At 39.1% G+C, this 20,537-nt stretch overlaps 1 protein-coding gene across 11 annotated transcripts in view; it reads left to right on the top strand.

Moving 5' to 3' along the window:
- The first annotated feature begins 64 nt into the window (after nucleotides 1–64).
- mink1 (misshapen-like kinase 1) overlaps nucleotides 65–20,537 on the top strand; it is a 30,065-nt gene continuing 9,592 nt past the window's right edge. The window contains exons 1-23 of one of the 11 annotated variants that reach the window (XM_078931236.1): nucleotides 91–207; nucleotides 1,113–1,244; nucleotides 1,332–1,425; nucleotides 5,457–5,522; nucleotides 6,635–6,817; nucleotides 6,902–7,012; nucleotides 7,092–7,182; nucleotides 7,260–7,390; nucleotides 7,476–7,530; nucleotides 11,284–11,362; nucleotides 12,205–12,380; nucleotides 12,470–12,539; nucleotides 12,637–12,847; nucleotides 14,015–14,122; nucleotides 14,668–14,754; nucleotides 16,469–16,645; nucleotides 16,728–16,892; nucleotides 17,227–17,385; nucleotides 17,545–17,624; nucleotides 17,733–17,836; nucleotides 17,926–18,017; nucleotides 20,081–20,232; nucleotides 20,364–20,481. In XM_078931236.1, coding sequence (XP_078787362.1) covers nucleotides 1,369–1,425; nucleotides 5,457–5,522; nucleotides 6,635–6,817; nucleotides 6,902–7,012; nucleotides 7,092–7,182; nucleotides 7,260–7,390; nucleotides 7,476–7,530; nucleotides 11,284–11,362; nucleotides 12,205–12,380; nucleotides 12,470–12,539; nucleotides 12,637–12,847; nucleotides 14,015–14,122; nucleotides 14,668–14,754; nucleotides 16,469–16,645; nucleotides 16,728–16,892; nucleotides 17,227–17,385; nucleotides 17,545–17,624; nucleotides 17,733–17,836; nucleotides 17,926–18,017; nucleotides 20,081–20,232; nucleotides 20,364–20,481 — 2,472 coding nt within the window. In that variant the 5' untranslated portion in view covers nucleotides 91–207; nucleotides 1,113–1,244; nucleotides 1,332–1,368. Of the gene's footprint in view, nucleotides 1,426–5,280; nucleotides 5,371–5,456; nucleotides 5,523–6,634; nucleotides 6,818–6,901; nucleotides 7,013–7,091; nucleotides 7,183–7,259; nucleotides 7,391–7,475; nucleotides 7,531–11,283; nucleotides 11,363–12,204; nucleotides 12,381–12,469; nucleotides 12,540–12,636; nucleotides 12,848–14,014; nucleotides 14,123–14,667; nucleotides 14,755–16,468; nucleotides 16,646–16,727; nucleotides 16,893–17,118; nucleotides 17,386–17,544; nucleotides 17,625–17,732; nucleotides 17,837–17,925; nucleotides 18,018–19,746; nucleotides 19,771–20,080; nucleotides 20,233–20,363; nucleotides 20,482–20,537 lie in introns of all 11 variants that reach the window. The other 10 variants (XM_078931237.1, XM_011483588.4, XM_011483585.4 and 7 more) reach the window with 10 other exon arrangements.

Below are 20,537 nucleotides of genomic sequence, written 5' to 3'. Positions count from 1 at the left end.
CATCCCAGACAGGGTTGCGTAGGTGGAAGTCCACTGTAATGACACCTTCAGGTAATTTGTCCCTGACGCAGCACCGTAGCGCTTCACGAGGCCAAAACACTTGAGGAGTGCTGCGTTCAGCCAATCGTCAGTACAGAACGACAGGACTACAACACGGCTGGAAGTGGGAGGAAGGACCGTACTAGGGTGGCAAAACATGGCGAAAAAGCAAGTTTCGATTTTACCTGCTGACTGAAACCCAACCATTTGATAGCATCGCCAACTTATAAAGAAAAAAAGAACTGGACGCAAGTAGAGCGACGTTTAACTTTAAGAAGTGGAGTGCTCCAGCCAGCAAGTACGGTGTCTGGGTGGAAAAATAGTGCCTGCCTGTTCGTCTGTGTTTTCCCCGCAAGGTTGGCAGTGCCTAGGCGCGACTGTAAACAGAAAATGGGCGAAGAGGGAAAGTTTTTTCCCCACCGTTCTTTTAAAAAACAAAATACAACATTCAAAAAATAATAATTTAGCGTGTTAGCTTAGCTGTTAGCTGGCCCGTTGAGGTTGGATGTGTTAACGGCGCTCACCTGAGTTTGGGATTACTTCGCGCTTCCGCTAAAATTAAGGAATTATTCAAGTTTGTAAAGTGCTGACGCAGGAAGCTGTGTCTTTTTGAACGAGGATTTTATTTTTAAGGAAAACCTATTTATTTTCAGAGCAGCAAATGTTACGGCAGGAATGACAGCTTGACGTTCGGTTCTGGTGCTGGACGGACCCGGACGCCATCACATCAGATGATCGCTCGCGCTGCGTCGCCTTCACGCTGATTTTTTTTAACCTTATAATAATAATAAGCGTACTAACGAAGCCGCCAGCTGGGATTTAGCACGATTTTTTTCTCGACATGGATAGTTTTGACAAATGAAACTCTGGTTGGGTTTTTCGGCAGGGAATACGTCTTGTAAAAAAAAAACAAAAACAAACGCAGCAAGGTGTTTAACAACAGTGTAGGTCGGTGCACTGCGTGAAAACCTGTCTGTTCTAATATATCTCTTATGGCCGGCTAGCAGCGACGTTTTTAATATTTTTCGCAGGTTTTTGTATTTTTATTCTTTTTTATTTTTTTACGACTGCAGATCGCAGCGTTGGACCATAAACAGTTGTGAGCTAGCCAGCTGGGTGCGACTGTGGTTTTCTGCGATGGACTTAATGCAAACGTTGCTCCGCAGCAGCTTCGGCACACTGCAAACTCAGTTTTCCCCATTTATGTAGATTAACTCCGCATAATCTATTAAACAGGTTCTTAATTCCCCCTCCTTAGCTATTCTGTTATTCTTCTTCTTATTATTTTTTAGCTAACTTGTTAGCTAACGTCACAAGTTTTCGCCAACTATGTCTGAAAACGCCCCCACACGAAGCCTGGATGAAATCGACCTCGCAGCTCTGCGGGTAAGGAAGACCATTGTTATTGTAACATACGAGCTCAGCACCTTCGTCGTGTCAAAGAATGCGTCTTTTGTGTTATGTCATGTGAGTCTGTGTCATTCTTCACCCACACGAACAGAGTTCAGACGAAATAAAAGTCCCCCGACCAGTTTGTGCAGCCAGATGTTTTAAAAACCACAACTGACCTACTAATTAGCCAAATATACCTCCTTACAGCTATATTGCATTTGTAGCAAGAAGGTAAAATATTAAATATGAAACTGTAATTTAAGATGTTAATTATGATATTAAAGTACCTTTTTTTTTACACACATCAACATTAAGATCTTGGTAACCATATCAATGTGATCATTTTTGTTGCACGGTTATATTTTCATGATTTCTAAAGGGGATTTCTTACCTTTTGACTTGTAATGTTTGATGTTTTTATTGGTCTACCCTGCATGCATCAAGCTGGATTCTTTAGAGCTTTGTGTTCATTCTTTTTCTGTAAAAGTTGTGTAACAAACAACCAAGCAGGAAATGAAAGATGATATTTTGTTAAGTTTTCATCTAAGAATATTACTCTGCTTCTGCACGAGGCCAATGGTTTTTGTGGTCATCTTTGATTATGTTACATAGCCCCAACTAACTATTTTCTAAGTTTATTTTTGGCAGACAGGAGTGCCTTTTAGCCACACCCCCAATTTACCTTTTCAACAAGTTTTATGTTAAAGGTAGTAGAATAACATCAGTCTGCTGTTTAGGTCACGCTCAGGATTTATGGTGAAAGTAGCTACAATTTTTTGGTAATTTCTAGAGATTTTTACTTTATCTTAACATATCTCGGTAATTCATAAACGTAGAAGTAAGTTGCCTGCAAAGATAATGTCATCAGAAGCAGTTTGAAGGGGTAGCTAGGCTGTGCCTTCACATGTGAAAGAAACAAAACATTTGGTTTCTCTTAAATCTGGTCAGACCTTAATCTGTTTTTCTGACTTTTGCATATTAATTGGACCAAGAACAGCCTTCACTAACCTATATGAAGCGGCGATCTTACACATTGCATTTTGTCTAAAAAAAAATCCCCAAATAAAACATAATAATACTAATAATAAGTGTATAGACTAAAGTTACTCAAATGTCTATAGTGAAGCTGAAAGCTTTAGATCTTCAAAATTAACAAGATCTCTGTCATATAGATTTATTGCATATTTAAATGAATTTGTGTACAGATAATTTGGTCTTGTTGAGGTATTCTCAGTGTTTGTTGATAATTTTGTAAAGTCAAAGTTACTTTATTGATTAGGGCTGCACGGTGGCGCAGTGGTTAGCGCTCTTGCCTCACAGCAAGAAGGCCCCCGGCTGGGGGACATGAAAAATACTTCAATGGGGGACCTTTCTGTGTGGAGTTTGCATGTTCTCCCCGTGCATGCGTGGGTTCTCTCCGGGATCTCCGGCTTCTTCCCACTGTCCAAAAACATGCTTCATAGGTTAATTGGCAACTCTAAATTGTCCATAGGTGTGAGAGTGCATGGGTGTGTGATTGCGGATGTTCTACCCTGCGACAGACTGGCGACCTGTCCAGGGCATCCCTTGCCTACGCCCAAGTAGCCGGGATAGGCTCCGGCAACCCCGTGACCCCGAAAGGGACAAAGCGGTACAGAAAATGAATGAATGAATGAATGAATGACTTTATTGATTGCACCACTAAAGTCACCTTTACTGCTCTTCATAAAAGAAGCCAACATATTTTTTCATTTCTTTCATTTACACTTTGTTAAAATCAACATCTCTAACATTGGTTCAAAATATTTGTTTTTAATTTAGTGGGAGTTTTTTTTGTTTAATTTGTTTATACAATTAGAAAATTGTCCAAATAAAATATTGCAATTCAGGCATATACAATGAAAAAAGAACAGTTAAATGTACTTAATGACAAAACAGATGAGGGATTAGAGTGATCCACTCCTGTTACAGTCTTCTTCTAATAGTAATTTTACAGCAATAAAGATCCTCAGACCATTAAAAGGAAAAATCAAATGAGTTGATGTTAGTCCAAAAGATTAGCTCTGTTTTTTTTTTTTTCATTTTTCTACATCCTTTAAAAGTAAACAATATTAAACAAAATAACCCAAGATTTTTTTCTATAAAAAAGCAACTTTTTGTTTAAACTACAAACGTTAAAAAAAGGCATTAATGCAACTTTATTTTAGAGTTAGGATTTCTTCTTCAGCGTTTATTTTTGGCTGTTTTTTTCTGTTAAAGTTGCTCTGTCTTTCTGCAATTTGGAAGTAACCATCAGTGCAGAATTCTTAATATTTAGCCTAAGCCATTCTTACAGTGAAAACAGTAGAGTATTAATAGCATAAACTGAATGTTTGCTTTTCATTTTAAAAGTGTCTCACAGCTTCCACTTACCAATTCATGAAAAAAGCAATGTATATTTTCTTTTGCCATGGTGTCACATCCTGTTTTAAATAAAAATATTTCATAATCAGTCTTTCGTAATGCTCAGAGAATTCAAGGATCAGCTTTGGCTTTTTCTTTTTTTACATCAGTGTTAGCAGAAATGTATTTACTTCCTCTTAAGCTTTCTCCACTGTCCTTTAGCGATGATGTTTTCTCTACGAAGTGCTCCACATTTAAGTAGCTTGTCATCTCTGCATTATCAGTTGAATATTAATCAGCATAAAATCATTATACATTAAATCAGCACTATTCATTCTTGTGAGCATCACAGATTTCTCTTCCTATTTAGCCTCTTAAGCAAAATGCTTCTCCTCGTCTAAAACTGTAATGTTTTCTCTTCTTGCAGCTTTTTTTTCTCCTAACACTCTCTGTGCTGGTTGTGGGTGAAGCTGCCGCCTCTGCCTGGCCACCTACTCAATCATTACATTATTGTCTTCCATAACATCATTTTCTTTCATCCATTTTATGTCACAGTTTCTCCATTTCTATGTCGCTAGACATGCTAAAATATCTGCTCCATGTGTTCTCAGTCTGAGGGTTTATTTTGCATAGCGTCTGCTGTGTTGCTGTATCATTTCTAAACCTACAAGGTGTTTTTCACTTTTGTTTGTTGTCTTGAGGAAAAACCTTCATCTCCATGATGGGAAACGCGTCATTGGAATGAAATAAAAAGCAGGATAGGTCACGGTGTAGATTCTAAACCCAAAGCAGCAGCCTCGCCACCCACACATCATCTTAAAGCCATATTGAAATTACATGAAAGTGGAACTGCTTGTCATTTTTCCTCCATCTCAGATGGGGGGGGGGGGGGTGTGAATAATTAAGTCAAAACAACCTACTCGCTATTAGTGTCAGTGACACTATCCCTACACACACTAAAATGATCAAATCAGAAAAAGAGGCTTGTACTTTGTCCATTTTACTGTAGTACGTCGTCATTTGGCTTCACGATGGCGCAGAGGTTAGCGCTCTTGCCTCACAGCAAGAAGGTCCCCGTGGGACCTGAAACAGAACACCAATGGGGGAGCTTTCTGTGTGTGGAGTTTGCATGTTCTCCCCGTGCATGCATGGGTTTTGTTCAGGGACTCCAGCTTCATCCCACCATCTAAACGGGTTTAGAAGATGAATGAATGACATCGTTATTTACAAATATTCACTGGAGGATCTTTGGGATAACTGTAAAAAAAACACCTCCTTTAATTGTTGAACTTTTTTTTTGTGTCTAAAGATCTGTTTGTGAAGAAAATGTGGAGTGACTTGAAAACATACTGTTAAGTAGGGTTCAAGAAATTAAGTTATTATTATTTCTTAAGTATCCTTTTTTTATATTTCTAGACTTGTTTATATCTTTGTGATGATGTAACTGGAACCAGATTGCAGCAGTTCACAGTGTTTTTGTATTTAAAGATGCTTCCTATGCAAGTGTTACATGAGCACCACTGTGTGTATTACAACTTCCTCCTCTCAAAAACAAATGTGGTGGGCTTTGAGTGAATAGTTAGTAGTTCGGTCCTTTGTTTTTGTTATTAGAGAACAAACTTGTGTGTATTGCTAATGTCAAACTCATTTCTTTCTCCTCCCAGGATCCTGCTGGGATATTTGAGCTGGTTGAGGTTGTTGGCAATGGAACATATGGACAGGTGTACAAGGTGAGTGACTCCCACCTTACCTGTGACTCCTGCAGGAGGGAACAAAACCCCCTTTCTTGATTTGTTCCTTCTTTGGTAGAGTAACTCCTCAAATTGTAGAGGTTGGGTTACTTCTAGAGTTTTGTCAGTAAGAACATCCTCTAGACCAGTGGTCCCCAACCTTTTTCAGGCCATGGACCAGTTTAAAGTCAGGCTATATTTTAACTAACCGCTCTGTACAAAGCTGAAGTGGGCATCCTTAACTAGCAGTTTCCCTTAACTTTTGAGGTCAAAGTATATCTGTAAAATATCTGCAGCTGCTTTAAACTTTCTTCATTCACTAGATTTTCTATAGGGACCCTTAAAAATGTGGTCTAGATTTTCCCCTTAATCCTTAACTGTGAAACGTGGAAGCTAAAAAAAAAGTCAGATGTAGACTTTAGCCTTGTCCAACTTGTAAGGTACAACGGATGAAAAAAAACTCCAAAAAAACATGGTCACCAAAACTGGTATTTAAAAAAAAATAAAAATAAATATGAATCCATCGTTTGAGCAACTTTAACAGCAGCATCCTCATAACATTAGACAGCCGGTGTTAACTTTTCTGTTAACTTTGCTGACAGGGGGGGGTGTGTGTGTGTGTGTGTGTGTTTGTGTGTTTGTGTCTCAATTTAGCAGTCAGCGCAGCCTCTTTGAAAAAGTAGCGGATGTATTCTCTACTCGTGTCCGAGTGAATTGACATGCCTCAAGAACGAATTGGATGTGAAACTTCCTTCAGAACCAGATTATAATCTCCTAACTGTTATAGATGAAACTAAACATATTTGCCACTCCTGGTGGCAAATATGTTTAGTATTGTAAAGTGCAGGATTCACTTTAAACTTAACCAATCACCAACCCAAAACTGATCAGTTTAAATGAACCTGCTTTTGCTGCTTTTTCTGTAACCCTTTCAAGAAAATATCTCATGGAGATGTGAGTAAGATTGCTAGAAACCCTTGATTTGGATCATTTTGTTTGCTTTTTATGGTCACTTAAATGTGATTTACTCTTATGTTACGACCTTTTTTTTTTTTTTTTTTTGTTCTCATTGTTTTCTGAATGAGGTCATTAACAACATTAACCTTACCCAGGGTCGCCATGTGAAGACCGGCCAGCTGGCCGCCATCAAGGTGATGGATGTCACAGAGGAGGAGGAAGAGGAGATCAAGGCAGAAATAAACATGCTGAAGAAATACAGCCACCACCGCAACATAGCCACATACTATGGTGCCTTTGTCAAGAAGAGTCCACCAGGACATGACGACCAACTTTGGGTCTGTTTACACTTTAACCACTCGTCTGCTACGCTAATGGAGTCTTTGCTGATTTGTTCTTGCTGAATATGTTTGTGTTTGTAGCTTGTGATGGAATTTTGTGGGGCGGGGTCAGTGACCGACCTTGTGAAAAACACTAAAGGCAGCTCCCTGAAGGAGGACTGGATTGCTTACATTTGCAGAGAGATCTTGAGGGTGAGAAACCAGTCAAATTAATTATGCAACTGAGGTCACTGCTTACCCACTGTGTTTGACATCTTCATCTATTAAACAGGGCCTTTGTCACCTTCACAACCATAAAGTGATCCACAGAGACATCAAAGGCCAAAATGTTCTGCTAACAGAGAATGCAGAGGTCAAGCTTGGTATGTTAAAGCAAAATACAAAGAAAAGTGTTCTCACATTTTGGTGCTACGCTGATCCCTCTAAACTCTCCCCTCAGTTGATTTTGGAGTGAGTGCTCAGTTGGACAGGACTGTTGGCCGCAGGAACACCTTCATTGGGACTCCCTACTGGATGGCTCCTGAGGTTATTGCCTGCGATGAGAACCCAGACTCTACCTACGACTTCAGGGTAACTCCAGCCGCTTTCCACAGATACTGTGCTGCAAATACAAAAGACTAACAGTGATGCTGTTTTGTTTTGATGTGTCCTACAGAGCGATATTTGGTCCTTGGGGATAACAGCCATTGAGATGGCAGAAGGAGCACCTCGTAAGTATTTTTTCCGCTTTTGATGTCGAATTACGCATTCTGTCTGCTCAGCAACAGATTATGTTTTACCATGTCAAAGCCTGTCCTGAGAAGCTCATGAATGAGTCTGGTTTGCATATGCAGCCCTGGTGTCTGAACGCTCAGATGGACGGCTGACTCAGTGCAATCGAGGTCGTGTCGTTCTGAGCTGACGGTTGGCCTGCAGAGGCTGGTTCCACAGATACTGCCTTCCCATCTCTTTGGGATTAGATATGAAACCACAGAAGAAAAGAAACCCTCGCTAAGGTGACGCTTAGAAGAAGTAGAATTGATGTGAAAAGTAGGAAAGCTTTGGCAATTTACCGAGCACACGTGGTTTGACTAACTGTTGCTTATTTTCAAACAGTAGTGCATAGTTTATTACTAGTAATCTGTTGCAAATTATCCTTAGATTTTATTTCAGTGTGTGGTTGCATTGAAAATTTGCTTGTGGATTTTAAGACTGAACTTGAAAGTCAAATAAAATGACTTCACAGGAGACAGATGAGACCCTGATTTTGGAGCTCAGTTGAATATTTACTTTTTTTCCTGCGTAGTGAGATAAAAGCTGTTTCTGATTTGTTTGTTTTTTTAAGTCTTGAGCTTTCATTGAAGCAATGAAAAATGTGGAACTCAAACATAAATGTGGAGGGTTTCATGTTTGTGATGCTTTGACAGGCCTTCGCTGCTGTTCGTATTTGTAGTTCTCTACCTGCAGGTTTATTTGCAGCTCCATTAGGTTCAGACCAGTCGATGGGGTGAGTCACAGCAGAGAAGTCTTTCATTTTACTTTCAGTGCGTTTGATGGGTTGTCAGTCTGTACTGTGAAGCTCAATCCACTCGGTTTTTGCTGCATTTATCTAAATCTGAGCAGACTCTGTCTGAACCGCTCTGGATCTCATCCTAATGTTTCTGTTCCATCACATCCCTGGTCAGCACCAGTGACTGAGTGCCATCTGAAGCTACGCATGCCCACTCCAGAGCGGGTTTCCCATGTAATGTGTCCTTTGTACTGTGAGCTGTTTCAAGCTTCCTTTCTGGAGAAGAGGAATTTAGTTCAAAGAATGCTGCTCCGTACCTGTTACTGTCATGTCAAGACGTCTTTTCTTCTTTCAGTTGCTCATTCTACATTTCTGTTGTTCAGCATTGTGAATGGTTTGCCTTGAGATGAACACAAGAGAGAGGTTTTCAATCTAATAGTGTGAAGGTTTTTTATTTCTTTACTATGTAAATGGTCAGATCCTTTTGTAAACTTATTTAAAAATGCACTCATTACTTTAGAATGTAGAAAAACAATGTAGATATTTACAGTATTACCTCATGCTTTCATTCTGACATATGTTTTGCTTTCGTTGCCTAAAAAAAGCCAGTTTAAAATTCACTAAGAGCTTCTCAGATTTTTGATTAGCAGCACCATCTCCCAACCATAAACGCTAAAGTGAATCTCAGATCTAACCTATTAATGAATACATGAAATCTGCATTATTCCATCAAAGCATTTCACTTTCTAAAAAGAAAACATTCCAAATACTCCTCTGTAAATCCTTGCAACTACTCTCCGATTAGATTCCAAATATTACACACTTGTCTCATTTGCAGAGAAAACCTTTAAAAACAGTTTTAATTGAGGGTAAAACATAGTTTTTTTTTTTACCTTTGTAGAGTATTAAAAAAATTATTATAGTATTTAAGTATAGTATTAAAGTATTATAAGCTTTTTATGACCCTAATAAAGATCTCACAAACTGCTGCTGCTGGGAATGACAGGCAGGAGGGCAAACAGGGCAACTGTCAGGCTGATGCTGATGAACCGCTATAAATTATGCAGTGTGCACTTTCTCACTCCATCAGTCTGACGGCTGAACTAGGTTTCTAAAGTGGATTTGTCCCTGTTTTTAGAAGGATTCTTATTTATTTTGTGATGAACTCATTTCTCTGTTTATTACATAATTATTTAAAGAAGAAAAAAAAAATCCTACGCCCCAGCCTGATCCATCTGTCTGAGGCAAGTTGTTAATCGAATCGAATTGAGCTATACCATTAAAAAAAATCGTTTCAAAATGTAGTAAAATGATTATAATCGATCTTGGGAAATACCAATTGGATGGAGGTACAGTAGGTTTGTTTTAATATATACCAGGTAGGGTCACAGCGGACAACACATATGTGATGACGGCAAAAATGATCAAACCATCATTCCAGTTCAACGTGTGGAAACACTTTGAATTTAGCAAAGATATGTGACCATACTGTGTGGTAGAATGTTCTGAAAATGTTCTGTTTGGATTATTTTGATGTGGAGATACAACAGTGGACTGAACTTAATCACTAAAATGTGAATTGATTTGACATTAATTCTTGTTTAAATGTTTTTTTGTACACATTTAATTTATTCTTGCAAGAAATACAAGTAATCTGGAAAACTTCACCTGGTATTATCTCTGAGTCACACTGGTTGAATTTAAGGCTAAAGATGAATCAGATCGTTAAAAATGAACCAATGTTGATCATGAATCGTATCGACAACCACAAATTATGATTTGTGGTTGCATTGAATCATTGAATTCTTACACCCCTACTATTCTTGCCAATTGATGTGAAATCTTCGTGCAGGGATGATGTTTTTTCCTTAAAATGTATTTGTGTTTTATATTCTGAAATGTCCAGTTTGGTTATTTCAAAGTGACTTTGTTCCAGAAGTCATGTGGTTTTAATTATGTACAAACCTTCAAGCCACTATTTTTTTATTGGTTGAATTTGCATAAGAGCTAATAGAAAGCCTCCAGATTTATTTTATTTTGTGTTAATCTGTTGCAAATGTCCTTCAGTAGCTTTGGTTCTTTTGTCTGTCACCATACTTCTGTTTATACAACCATTTTAATGATGTTCAATATGAACAAACTGCTACATTTTTATCAGAGATGTCAGATCATACACTTTCGAATAATTTAATGGCTATTTTTATTCTTAGAAACATAAACAGAAACCTAAAAAAGCATTTAAGTCACAGCAGACTATTGGGCCCAACAGGAAGTCTGCTTTAGGGTCAAAAACGGACAAAACCCATTGAAGCAATAACATGATTGATTGAATAGAGTGAACTAATAAGCATCCGTTGACACACTTAAGGATCTATACAGGCTTTTAATACTTTGGTTTGACTTAAATGCATCATTCTAGATAAGACGGTGTGCACATTACTGTTACGCTGCTTCTTTTTACCTGCAAAACAGATGATTGCAAAGCTGACAACATACTGTCAGCCCTCCTTAAAGTGACTACCGGTACATGTCAAATAAAACCCATTCCCTCACATGGTTCCTATGTTTTAGGGTGACAACTTGTTTTTTTCTTTTTTAACATATTAAATAAACCAGTTTGTTAACAAGCTATGTCTTAAAGAGAGCATTACTGAAACCCGTGTGCTGTGAAACTGAAGATATCCAGTCAAGTTTAGCTAGCTACCTACGCCGACAGCAGGGTGACTCACAGTCCTTGCTCTTACAGTCAGTGTAACAATGAGCCGGAGGCACCAGAAGAGGTTGGATAACAACAACTGGAACTACAGTGCACTGTTTGCTTCAGCATAAAGCAAAAATGTGCAATGGTGGCCCTGCTCACGTACAAACCACCCAGAGTGGAAATTGCTTTTGATCAGATTTATTCTAGTGTGCTTTTCTCTCTTTCTCTGGTAGTGTGGATACGTGTTATAATCCCTTTTTAAATGTCTTTTAGCCTTGTGTGACATGCACCCCATGAGAGCCCTCTTTCTAATTCCAAGGAACCCTCCTCCAAAACTTAAATCAAAAAAATGGTGAGTGAACAACAAACCCGAAATGCTTCTTCCCCTTCCTAGAATCCTGAACAGTCTGGATCTGAGCTGCAAATGATTTCTGCCTGTAAATGAGTGTACCAGGGCGTGTTTGTGTACAGTGGGATGTAGAGAAATGTATCTAAGACTCAGACTCAGTGAACGTCTATAGACGATATATTTACTTTAGTCTGAAATGATAATTAATAGCTGTGCTGCAATTCTAAATCTAGCAAATGACGCCTGTTGAGGTTTGTTGGGGGGGAAACAAGGTCATGAGTTGAAATCACAGGAGTTTAGGTTTTATAGCATATTAAACACAGATTAAAACAACACTAACACTAATTGTGCTAAAAAAAAAACCTTCTTCACAGTCAGATGAGCTCCATTATGATGGTATAAGGATTAATTTGTCATATTTTTTTGTGCAACCCTGTGGTTTTGCTCCTCCTTTTCCTTTTACCCATAAATGCATTCACTTTGTGGCATTGCAGCATAAACGTTCTTTTCATCTGTGAAAAAACAACTGTTAGGTTTTGTTATGTTTGAAAGGAATGTTTCTTTTAATCATATATATATACAAAAAAATACTTACCAAAAAAAAATTAGGTTCAGCTTATAAGACTGTAACCTTATAGCAATAGAATCCAAATGTAACTTTCCACTTTTTCCCCTTTTTGTTTAAAGACTTTTTTAGCTCCAAAATGGCTAAACAGCCCAATTTGAATTAACTTTCATAGCTGTGCAATGAGAGAGAATTTATAAATGATTGATGTAAAAAAGTTTAGTGTCAACTTTTCCGTTCCTCCCAGCCATGTGCCTCTTAAACTTCCCTTTTCTGCCAGGTCCAAGAAGTTCATCGACTTCATAGAGGGCTGCCTTGTCAAGACGTACACCAGCCGGCCATCTACTGAGCAGCTGCTCAAGCATTCCTTCATCAGGGACCAACCCACTGAGCGGCAGGTCCGAATTCAGCTCAAGGATCACATCGATCGCACACGCAAGAAGAGAGGGGAGAAGGGTGAGCAAAAAAATAAAAAAATGCAGAAAAAACAGCTTTGTGTTGTTGTTTTTTAATTGACTCAATTTTTGTTTTTTGTTTTTATGAAGAAGAGACAGAGTATGAATACAGTGGTAGTGATGAAGAGGATGAAAACCGTGGCGATGATAGAGAGTCCAGGTGATCCTTTGTCATTTCTTTTCACACAAATCAAGCTACCAAGGTTCAATTTATGAGGAGATCATCCGTCTTAACGTTTTTCCATTTTCATAATCAGTTCAATACTCAATGTTCCCGGTGAATCCACGCTGCGCCGGGACTTCCAGCGGCTGCAGCAGGAGAACAAAGAGCGCTCGGAGGCTCATAAGAGGCAACAAGCTCAACTGGCAGCTCAGCGACGGGACACGGAGGAGCACAAGAGTAAACTCCTGCATGACCGGCAAAAACGCATCGAAGAGCAGAAGGAACAACGCCGTCGGCTCGAAGAAGTAAAGTCAAACACATTCTTGATGCTTTTAAAACTAAATCTAAACTGTGTAATCAGATATGACAAACCTTACAGATCCAGGATGAAAACATTTCAAGTTTAACATCAGACTGAAAATAAAGTCTGTGAACTTGCAACCCAAATTCACTTACAAGTCTTATTTTTTATATTATGCATTTTTTCCCTAAAAGAATGAGGAAAAATTAGCCGCAAAAACAGTTTTAAAATGGTCAAATAGATTTTAAGCTGTGGCCATATCCATGAATACTAAGATCATGCTCTCTGTCTGTAATGTGTCTGCTCTCCTTATATCAGTTTTTCTAAAAGCAAAATTAAATACATTTTCAGATTCCAATTATTTTCGAAGTTTTGCGGGGACAGTCAGAGATAGTGAGCTCCTGCAGAAATGTGCTTCAGCTGGAGAGCTGATGACAGCATTTTTTTGGTGTATTTTATCAGTTTTTTGGTAACATCATGTATGTGGGAACTCCTGTTCCAGAAACTCTGGTTAAGTTTAAAGTCATGGTCATAAGATATCCCTGGCTTCTCTCATAAGTTGAAGTAATGCCATCTGGTTTAATCATATTACCTGCTGTAGTATTTGTGAATCCTAAAACATCGACCTTAATTTAGATCTAAAACCCTGAAGAAAATCCTCCTGGCCTTTACATTTTTAGGGTGAGCATTTGGTCTACTTAACCTGTTTTCACCCGCTTTGTTGTCAGTTTTTCTGTCATTGGTTCATCTTTTGATAATTGTGTGTTTAGGTTTTTTTTTAGGGTGCTGATCTTGCTTTATCTAATGGATCAAACTGGTGTTATTGTGTTCTCCCTGCACTCCGTGCTCACAGTGAATTTATAATTAACAGCTGAATGGATTTGTGTTTCTCTCCCAGTTCAGAAGCCATAATTTCTTCACTGAGAAATATCATTGTTTCAGTGATCAATGTGAGCATAAATTAAGATTTCTCTCTGTCAAACATAAGAAACTGTCACTGATGTGTTCTAATTAGAACATCACACACACCAATAGTTGTGTAATAGTCAGGATAAGTCACATCTATTCTCTACTCCTCACTCTTTCTGCTGCTCTTTTCAGGGGGATCATTTGCTAAAAAGCAGACTAGTTTCCTTTGTGTAATTTCTCTTTCCTGTCACCTCTCTCCCAGCAACAGAGAAAGGAGCGAGAGATGGTGAGGCAGCAAGAAAAAGGTCCCCATCGGAGAATTGACGATATGAGACGGGAGGAAGATAGAAGGATGGCTGAGAGGGAGCAGGTAACCAACTGCAGGGGACACGGAATCTGTAAGCAGCCAATCACCATGAAGTTAAGGCGTGTCTTCCAACAATACGGCACAAGTTGCTCTGGTGGTGAAATTCCATCAGTGGGTTGCCATAGCAGCAAAGGCCTAAATTAGTGTATTTACTGAGGGTAGAGGGGTTTTTTTGTGCGGAAGCTCTTGCAGGGTCCTCTCAGTCTGTACTCAGAGCACCATCTCCTTTTACTCCTACACACCTCATCTTTGTTTCCTGGGCGCCCCACTAATGTAAAATGTTTCAAATCTCAAAGTCTGCTTATCTTCATTTTATTTATTTAGATCTGCAAGTATGTGTGTAAACTTAGATACGTTGCCTCTTCTAAAAAGCATCTGCACCTTTCCTATTATGTAATTAATAATGACATTTAATCAAAACATCTCATGCTACATTTTACAGATCTTGCATAACGCATCATTCCAGCTTCTAAACAAATCTGGCACTCCTTCATTTCTCCTGTCATCACCCTAATGAGCACCACCTCTGTCTTCTTACCTTCCTGCAGGAGTTTATCAGACATAAGTTAGAGGAAGAGCAGCGGCAGTTAGAAATCCTACAGCAGCAGCTGCTTCAGGAGCAGGCACTGCTCATGGTAACTACTCCCTAATGTTTGTTTACAGTCATAAGCTTGGGTTTATGATTATTTCACCAATAACAGTTAATCAGTCGGGACATAAACATGCTGTGTTTAATACATTTAGCTTTTATTTTAACTTTTTAATGTAATGTGATTTTTTTTTTTAAATATTTTATTTGCCATATAATCTGAAATGAATAAAGATAAACATCCCTACATTGTCATAAAGTGTGCAGTAATGGTTATTCTAATCGGTAGATTGGAGGATGTGGATGTACATTACAAGCCATTAGTGCTGCTCACATATTATTGCAGATATTTTAACATATTTAATGACCTAGATTTCCAGGTGAGTTTAGGCGCTTTGCAGCCTTCAGTTGAAGCCTAGATTTCCCGCATTTCCTGTGACTTCTCCGTTAGTTTCCTACTGTAGAATGTACTGAGGTCATAATTAACACTGAGGTCTATTTCAGTTTTACAGAGGGATTATTGACTCTATATGTAGAACACTTGAGGCACTTAAAAGTGCATTCACAGGATTCCTGAGCTAGGCTTTATGGGGGCAGACAACAGGGTCAGTCACAGGGCAACCCCCCTGTGGAAACTATGAATGTTTAAAGGCTACATTTTGCAACCAATATTCTCTGATTCTACTGCAGTTTAAATCCTCAAATCTGCTTTCAACTAGAAACTAGCAGACTGCCTTTGCCTCTAATTTTTGCCTTTTATTTAAACTGTGGCAGCCTTTGCAAAGCTTGTAGTGATTCCAGTGCAATATAGTGGCAAATAAAAGTAATTCTAGGTTAAAATAGTTTTGGGAGTTCCAATATAGGTTCCTTATGATGCACAAATGTGTGTTGTGTTTTTACCAGTTATAGAACAACAGATTAGCTCTGTTTAAAGTTGCAGGTTTACATCCAAATTATTTTTTGCTTTTAATACTTAATACTGGGACCAAAGGCTTATTATGGAGACCAGTGTGTCGCGTCAGATAGGTTTCTGGAGTATGAGGTGTTTAACACAGGCTGGGGTATCTATGTGTAGCAGAAGTAAAGGCTTTGATGGTGCTGCTGGCAGTAGATGGGCCTCTTCTCTGGCTGCACCATGCTAGGACTACACTTTGTCACAAAGAAATCTTAATGCAGCCACTTTGGTCTGCAGAAAATTGCATTTTCGCATAAAATGACAGATGGAAGAGACATCTTGAGCAACTTTCAGGCTTCCTAGAGTTGTGGGGTTATCCATTATATTTAAGGACACACTCACTCTTAAGTTGGGAACCAAATCCCCAATCAACTGATGGGCAGACGGCAGCTTAAACCCATGGATCTGCAGCCACCGGATAGTTGCTGTTTGCTGCTGATGATGCTATTCGTCATTCTTCATTGAGTGCAGACCTCAATAATGGTGGCAATATAATTTGTTTATGATTTGAGATCACCTTTGCATATTAGGAAAAACTAATTTAAAGTTTACTGTATGTTTTTTTAACACTTTGCAGAAAGTTGAATTTTAACTTGAGGTATTCAAGTTATGACTATTTTTGTTTGCCAAAGGCTGGAAGAGCAGAGACCTGGTGACAAAAAGTCAACAAGTCAGCCGACTTACCTCATGCCAATCAGCAAAATGATGACGTTTTGTCAGAAATTGAACAATTATATTTGCCCCATGTGATGTTTTTTGTGCGTCCACTGTCCTTTGATTGTGGCTGTTTTTCTTTTTTGTTCAGGAGTATAAGCGCAAACAGCTGGAGGAGCAGCGCCAGTCAGAGCGGCTGCAGAGACAGCTGCAGCAGGAGCATGCCTACCTGGTGTCTTTGCAACAGCAGCAGCAAGACAAGAAGCCCCAGCTTTACCACTACAACAAAAACTTGGAGCCAAACAACAAACCTAATTGGGCCCGAGAGGTACCAGGCTGGGCTTGGTTTAAGTCACAGCGCCCTTCATGACGACACACTGTTGACCTTTCTTTTCACCGTCCTGTTCTAGGTGGAGGAGCGGAGTAAACTCAACAGGCAGGGTTCACCCAAAATCTGCACTACGGTCTCTGACACTAATATCCAGTCGCGTGCCGATTCTATCAGCCAATCAGGATCGGTTGCTCAGACACCACCCATGCAGAGGCCAGTGGAACCTCAAGGGGGGCAGAGCAAGGTTTGTGCTTATTGTGAAAATGCATGGATCTACATTTCTGCCTCCTAATTCCTCAGTTGCTTTACCTTTGACACTTTGCTTCTTTTTTTCTTTTCCATGTCTGTTTTCACTTTGTTCCCTCATTTACAAAATCCCCTTCCAACAAAAACATAACTGTGTCTTCTTCCCCACTTTGATGTCTTCCTGCGCTCTCACTTGGCTGCACCTCCCTCCTGGTCCTCTGCAGTTTCAGATGGCTCATTTGGTTCCTCTAAAGCCTTACGCTGCCCCTGTTCCTCGCTCTCAGTCCCTCTGTGACCAGCCCACTAAGAACATGTCCGCATTCCCCACTCAGGATCCTTCCCTCCTCCCCATACCTCGCCCCAACCACTCCAGAGAGCTTGTACGTCAGAACTCCGACCCCACCTCTGAAACCCCCGCACCACTTGCACATCAGATCAGGGAGGAACGTGGCCCTTGGATTCGTTTGCCAGATGTAGAGCTTCCTCCAAAGGTAGCATCCTCTGACTGGTTCCAACTGGGCATGAGATTACTCGGCTGTACAATAACACAAGCTTTGAAACCTCACATAATTCCTTAACAGTTTTGCTTTTTTTACACAAGGTATTGTTTTTAAAGACCAGTTTCATATCTAAAAATATAACATTTTCAGGTCCCTCAGAGGACAGCATCCATTGCTACAGCTCTTAATGCCAACCTGACCTCTGGTATTAGGCACCCGGTGAGAGCCAGGTACCAAAGACACTCAAGTCATTACATTGATCTTTATCCACGTTAGCACAGTTTTTAAATGATGATGACTATTACTGACTGCTTGTGATTATTGTATCCTCATGTCAGCAATCCAGATCTCAGCCGTAATGACCGTTGGGAGAGAGGCGACAGCATGAGCATCATTTCCAATCTGCCACAGACGGGCTCTCTGGAGAGGCATCGCATCCTCAGTGAGTCGCTGCTCCCCCACAGCTCTTCCTTCCTTCTCAGTATCAGAACTTCTCACTTAGAGCATTCTGGATTTTCTTTTCTTTTCGAGGTTCTTCTAAGATGGATTCGCCCATGCTTTCTCATGAAAGCCGCCATAGGCCAGGGGAATCTCGAACTTCCTCTCGCCCTGGGCGCCCTGCTGTGAGTGCTTCTTTCAGACAGTATTACATAGATAATGTGTCAATGCTTCTCTTCTCATGACACTGACATTACCAAATGGTTGTATATCTTATATTAACAGCTTTAACGTATTTTAACCCTTACTTCACATAATACATCACGTTAAGGGGAAGCTTTCTTTATAGTTTAAAGTCCTTTTTTCCCTTTACTCTGACCAAAACTGAATGCTTGGATTTGTTTAGATTTTTTACATTTTTTATGTTGCCTTCTTTGAAGTCTGAGCTCCACAAATGCTCATATTACATTCGTTTTGTTCTGAGGGTGAAAGTTGCTAAAAATCAAAGAATAAAAACAAAAGTAACAAAGTCTCACAGGAATGAAGGATTAGATGTGAAAATAGAGGTTAATTCAAACCTTATTTAAATAATTTTATTTCCTTCAAAGTAAATTAGTAAACGTATTGGTTATTGGACCAGAAAAAAGGGGATTGGATAAAGTGCCAATTTTTATAACTTGTCTTTGTCTTTTCCCAAAATCATTAAAAGTAAAAATTTGGCAAGAAATTGAAGTAATAACACAAAAGTTGGAAAGTAAAACTAGAAGTGACTAAAACACCTTTAAAAAAGAAAGTAAACAGAATCAAATCTCTAAAAACCAAAAAATATAAGACATGAGCTGAGTTTGTTGTGTGAACTTTTTAAAGTGTCAACCATGTTAGCTTTTCCACCCAGAAATAAATGACATTTCCAGTTTTTAAAAAAAGCTACACAGGAACCCCCCCCCCCCCCCCCCCCCCCCCCCCCGCGCCTCTCTTCCATGTGTAGTGATGCGCAGCCAAAACATGAATCACCTCCCCTGTCCATCTCCTCGTCTTAAGCTTTTGTCTGGACGTTCAGACACGAGTTTGTCTGTCAGCAGTAATGTTTGTACTTTCAACTGTTAAGGTTAAGTGGAAAATCCTTTTCACAGAAGTGTATTATAAAGGATAAACTATATTTAGACACTGCCAGTTAAAAAACATCAATAAAGTTTTGGGAGGGCATTCAATTTAATGTTGACTATTGTAAAGTATCTATACTGAAACTAAACTGTACTTTTGATAGTGAAAATATCAATTATGTTTAGATTTATTCAAAGCTGCAGAAATGAAGCATAAGTTGTTGATGTAATGGTTGAAGTCGGCTCAAAAAATACATAATTTACTTCTGAAGAAATAAGTGAGAGCAGTTCATACGTTGTAGGAATTCTAATTGATGAATGGGCCTTAAATGTGTTTATTTCCTCTTTATTTACTCTGTGAACATTTATTTCACTTTGGATCCATTTACTATTGACTTTTCAGTTAATTTCATTTTTTTATATTTTGACTTTCTTGTCAGCCTTCGATAAGCAAGTAATGGCTAACAAATGTTTAAGAAAATGAAAACTGGAGCAATTAAACCATCAAAATAAAAAAAATTCATCTGAATTTATTTAGGCACTTTTAAGAGTTCACATGCTGGTATATGTGTATCTAAAGTTGTTGTTTTCTTCTTGTGACTTTCACTGCTGAGTGTTATGTAAAGACTAAACACTAAAAAGAAATTGTTATAAAATATCTCATGTTTTATGTTAGTGTTCTAACACTGATAATGCTGTTTATCTCAGTTTGGATAGCACTTTAATGAAACAACAAACACTGGTATCATTGCTCCTCATGTTTCTCCCTTTTTTTTAAATCTCTTTGGTGATTTTTACCTTGAATGTCCAGAGTTACAAGAGGGCTATAGGGGAGGTTAGTAACTCTGGCCTCTCTTGGTGTATGTTGTTGTGTGTTCATGCATGAATTTCTGTTGTGCTACTTGACCGTGTGATGTTCAGAATAGGTGAATGGCATGCTGTACAGTGTTCTCACTTGTCATTTTACTCATGTTTGAGTTTTTTACATTCAGTGAATTGAAGGACTGCACCTTTTGTCAGTTTGGTTCCGTTGTCTTGAGATTGTTGTCCGTAATGTTGTTTCATATCAATTTCTGTTGTTTTGATGACGCTCAAAGCTGCTATGAATGAATTCATAAAAAAAATGCTACTGAATGGGTTTGCAGGACCACGGCCTCTATGCCAAGGAGCGTGCTGAAGAGCCCCCGAGGCCCCCAGTCAAGGCCAATGATTACTCCTCTTCCTCAGAGAGCAGTGAGAGTAGTGAAGAAAGCGAGAGCGGTGAAGGACCAGAGGAGGAAGAAAGTCCAACAGATCGGTAACACATCTATTAAAATGTGAAAAAGTCACAAAACAGCTCAACCTTCACGACACTTTTTTCAATTTAGCTTCTTTTGAAAGCGTTATTCTCCTTGCAGTTCAAAGGTCTGTTTTTCTTTTTTGTTTCAGCCACAGAGACGCAGACACTGATTCAGTCAACACCATGGTTGTTCATGAAGACGAGGCTGAGGGGGGAGAAGGAGATCAAGCTGGAGGATATGGGGATCAGACTATGCTGGTGCAGAGAGTGAGTCATCCCTATGCGTGGGGATAAATAAAATGTGTTATGTTATGATTGAAATC

Source organism: Oryzias latipes, chromosome 14, assembly GCF_053564925.1.
Source record: "Oryzias latipes strain Hd-rR chromosome 14, Olatipes_Hd-rR_3.1".
Lineage (NCBI taxonomy): Eukaryota > Metazoa > Chordata > Actinopteri > Beloniformes > Adrianichthyidae > Oryzias > Oryzias latipes.
The sequence above is the reverse complement of the archived record's forward strand: the minus strand, read 5'-3'. Positions and strand labels throughout refer to the sequence as shown.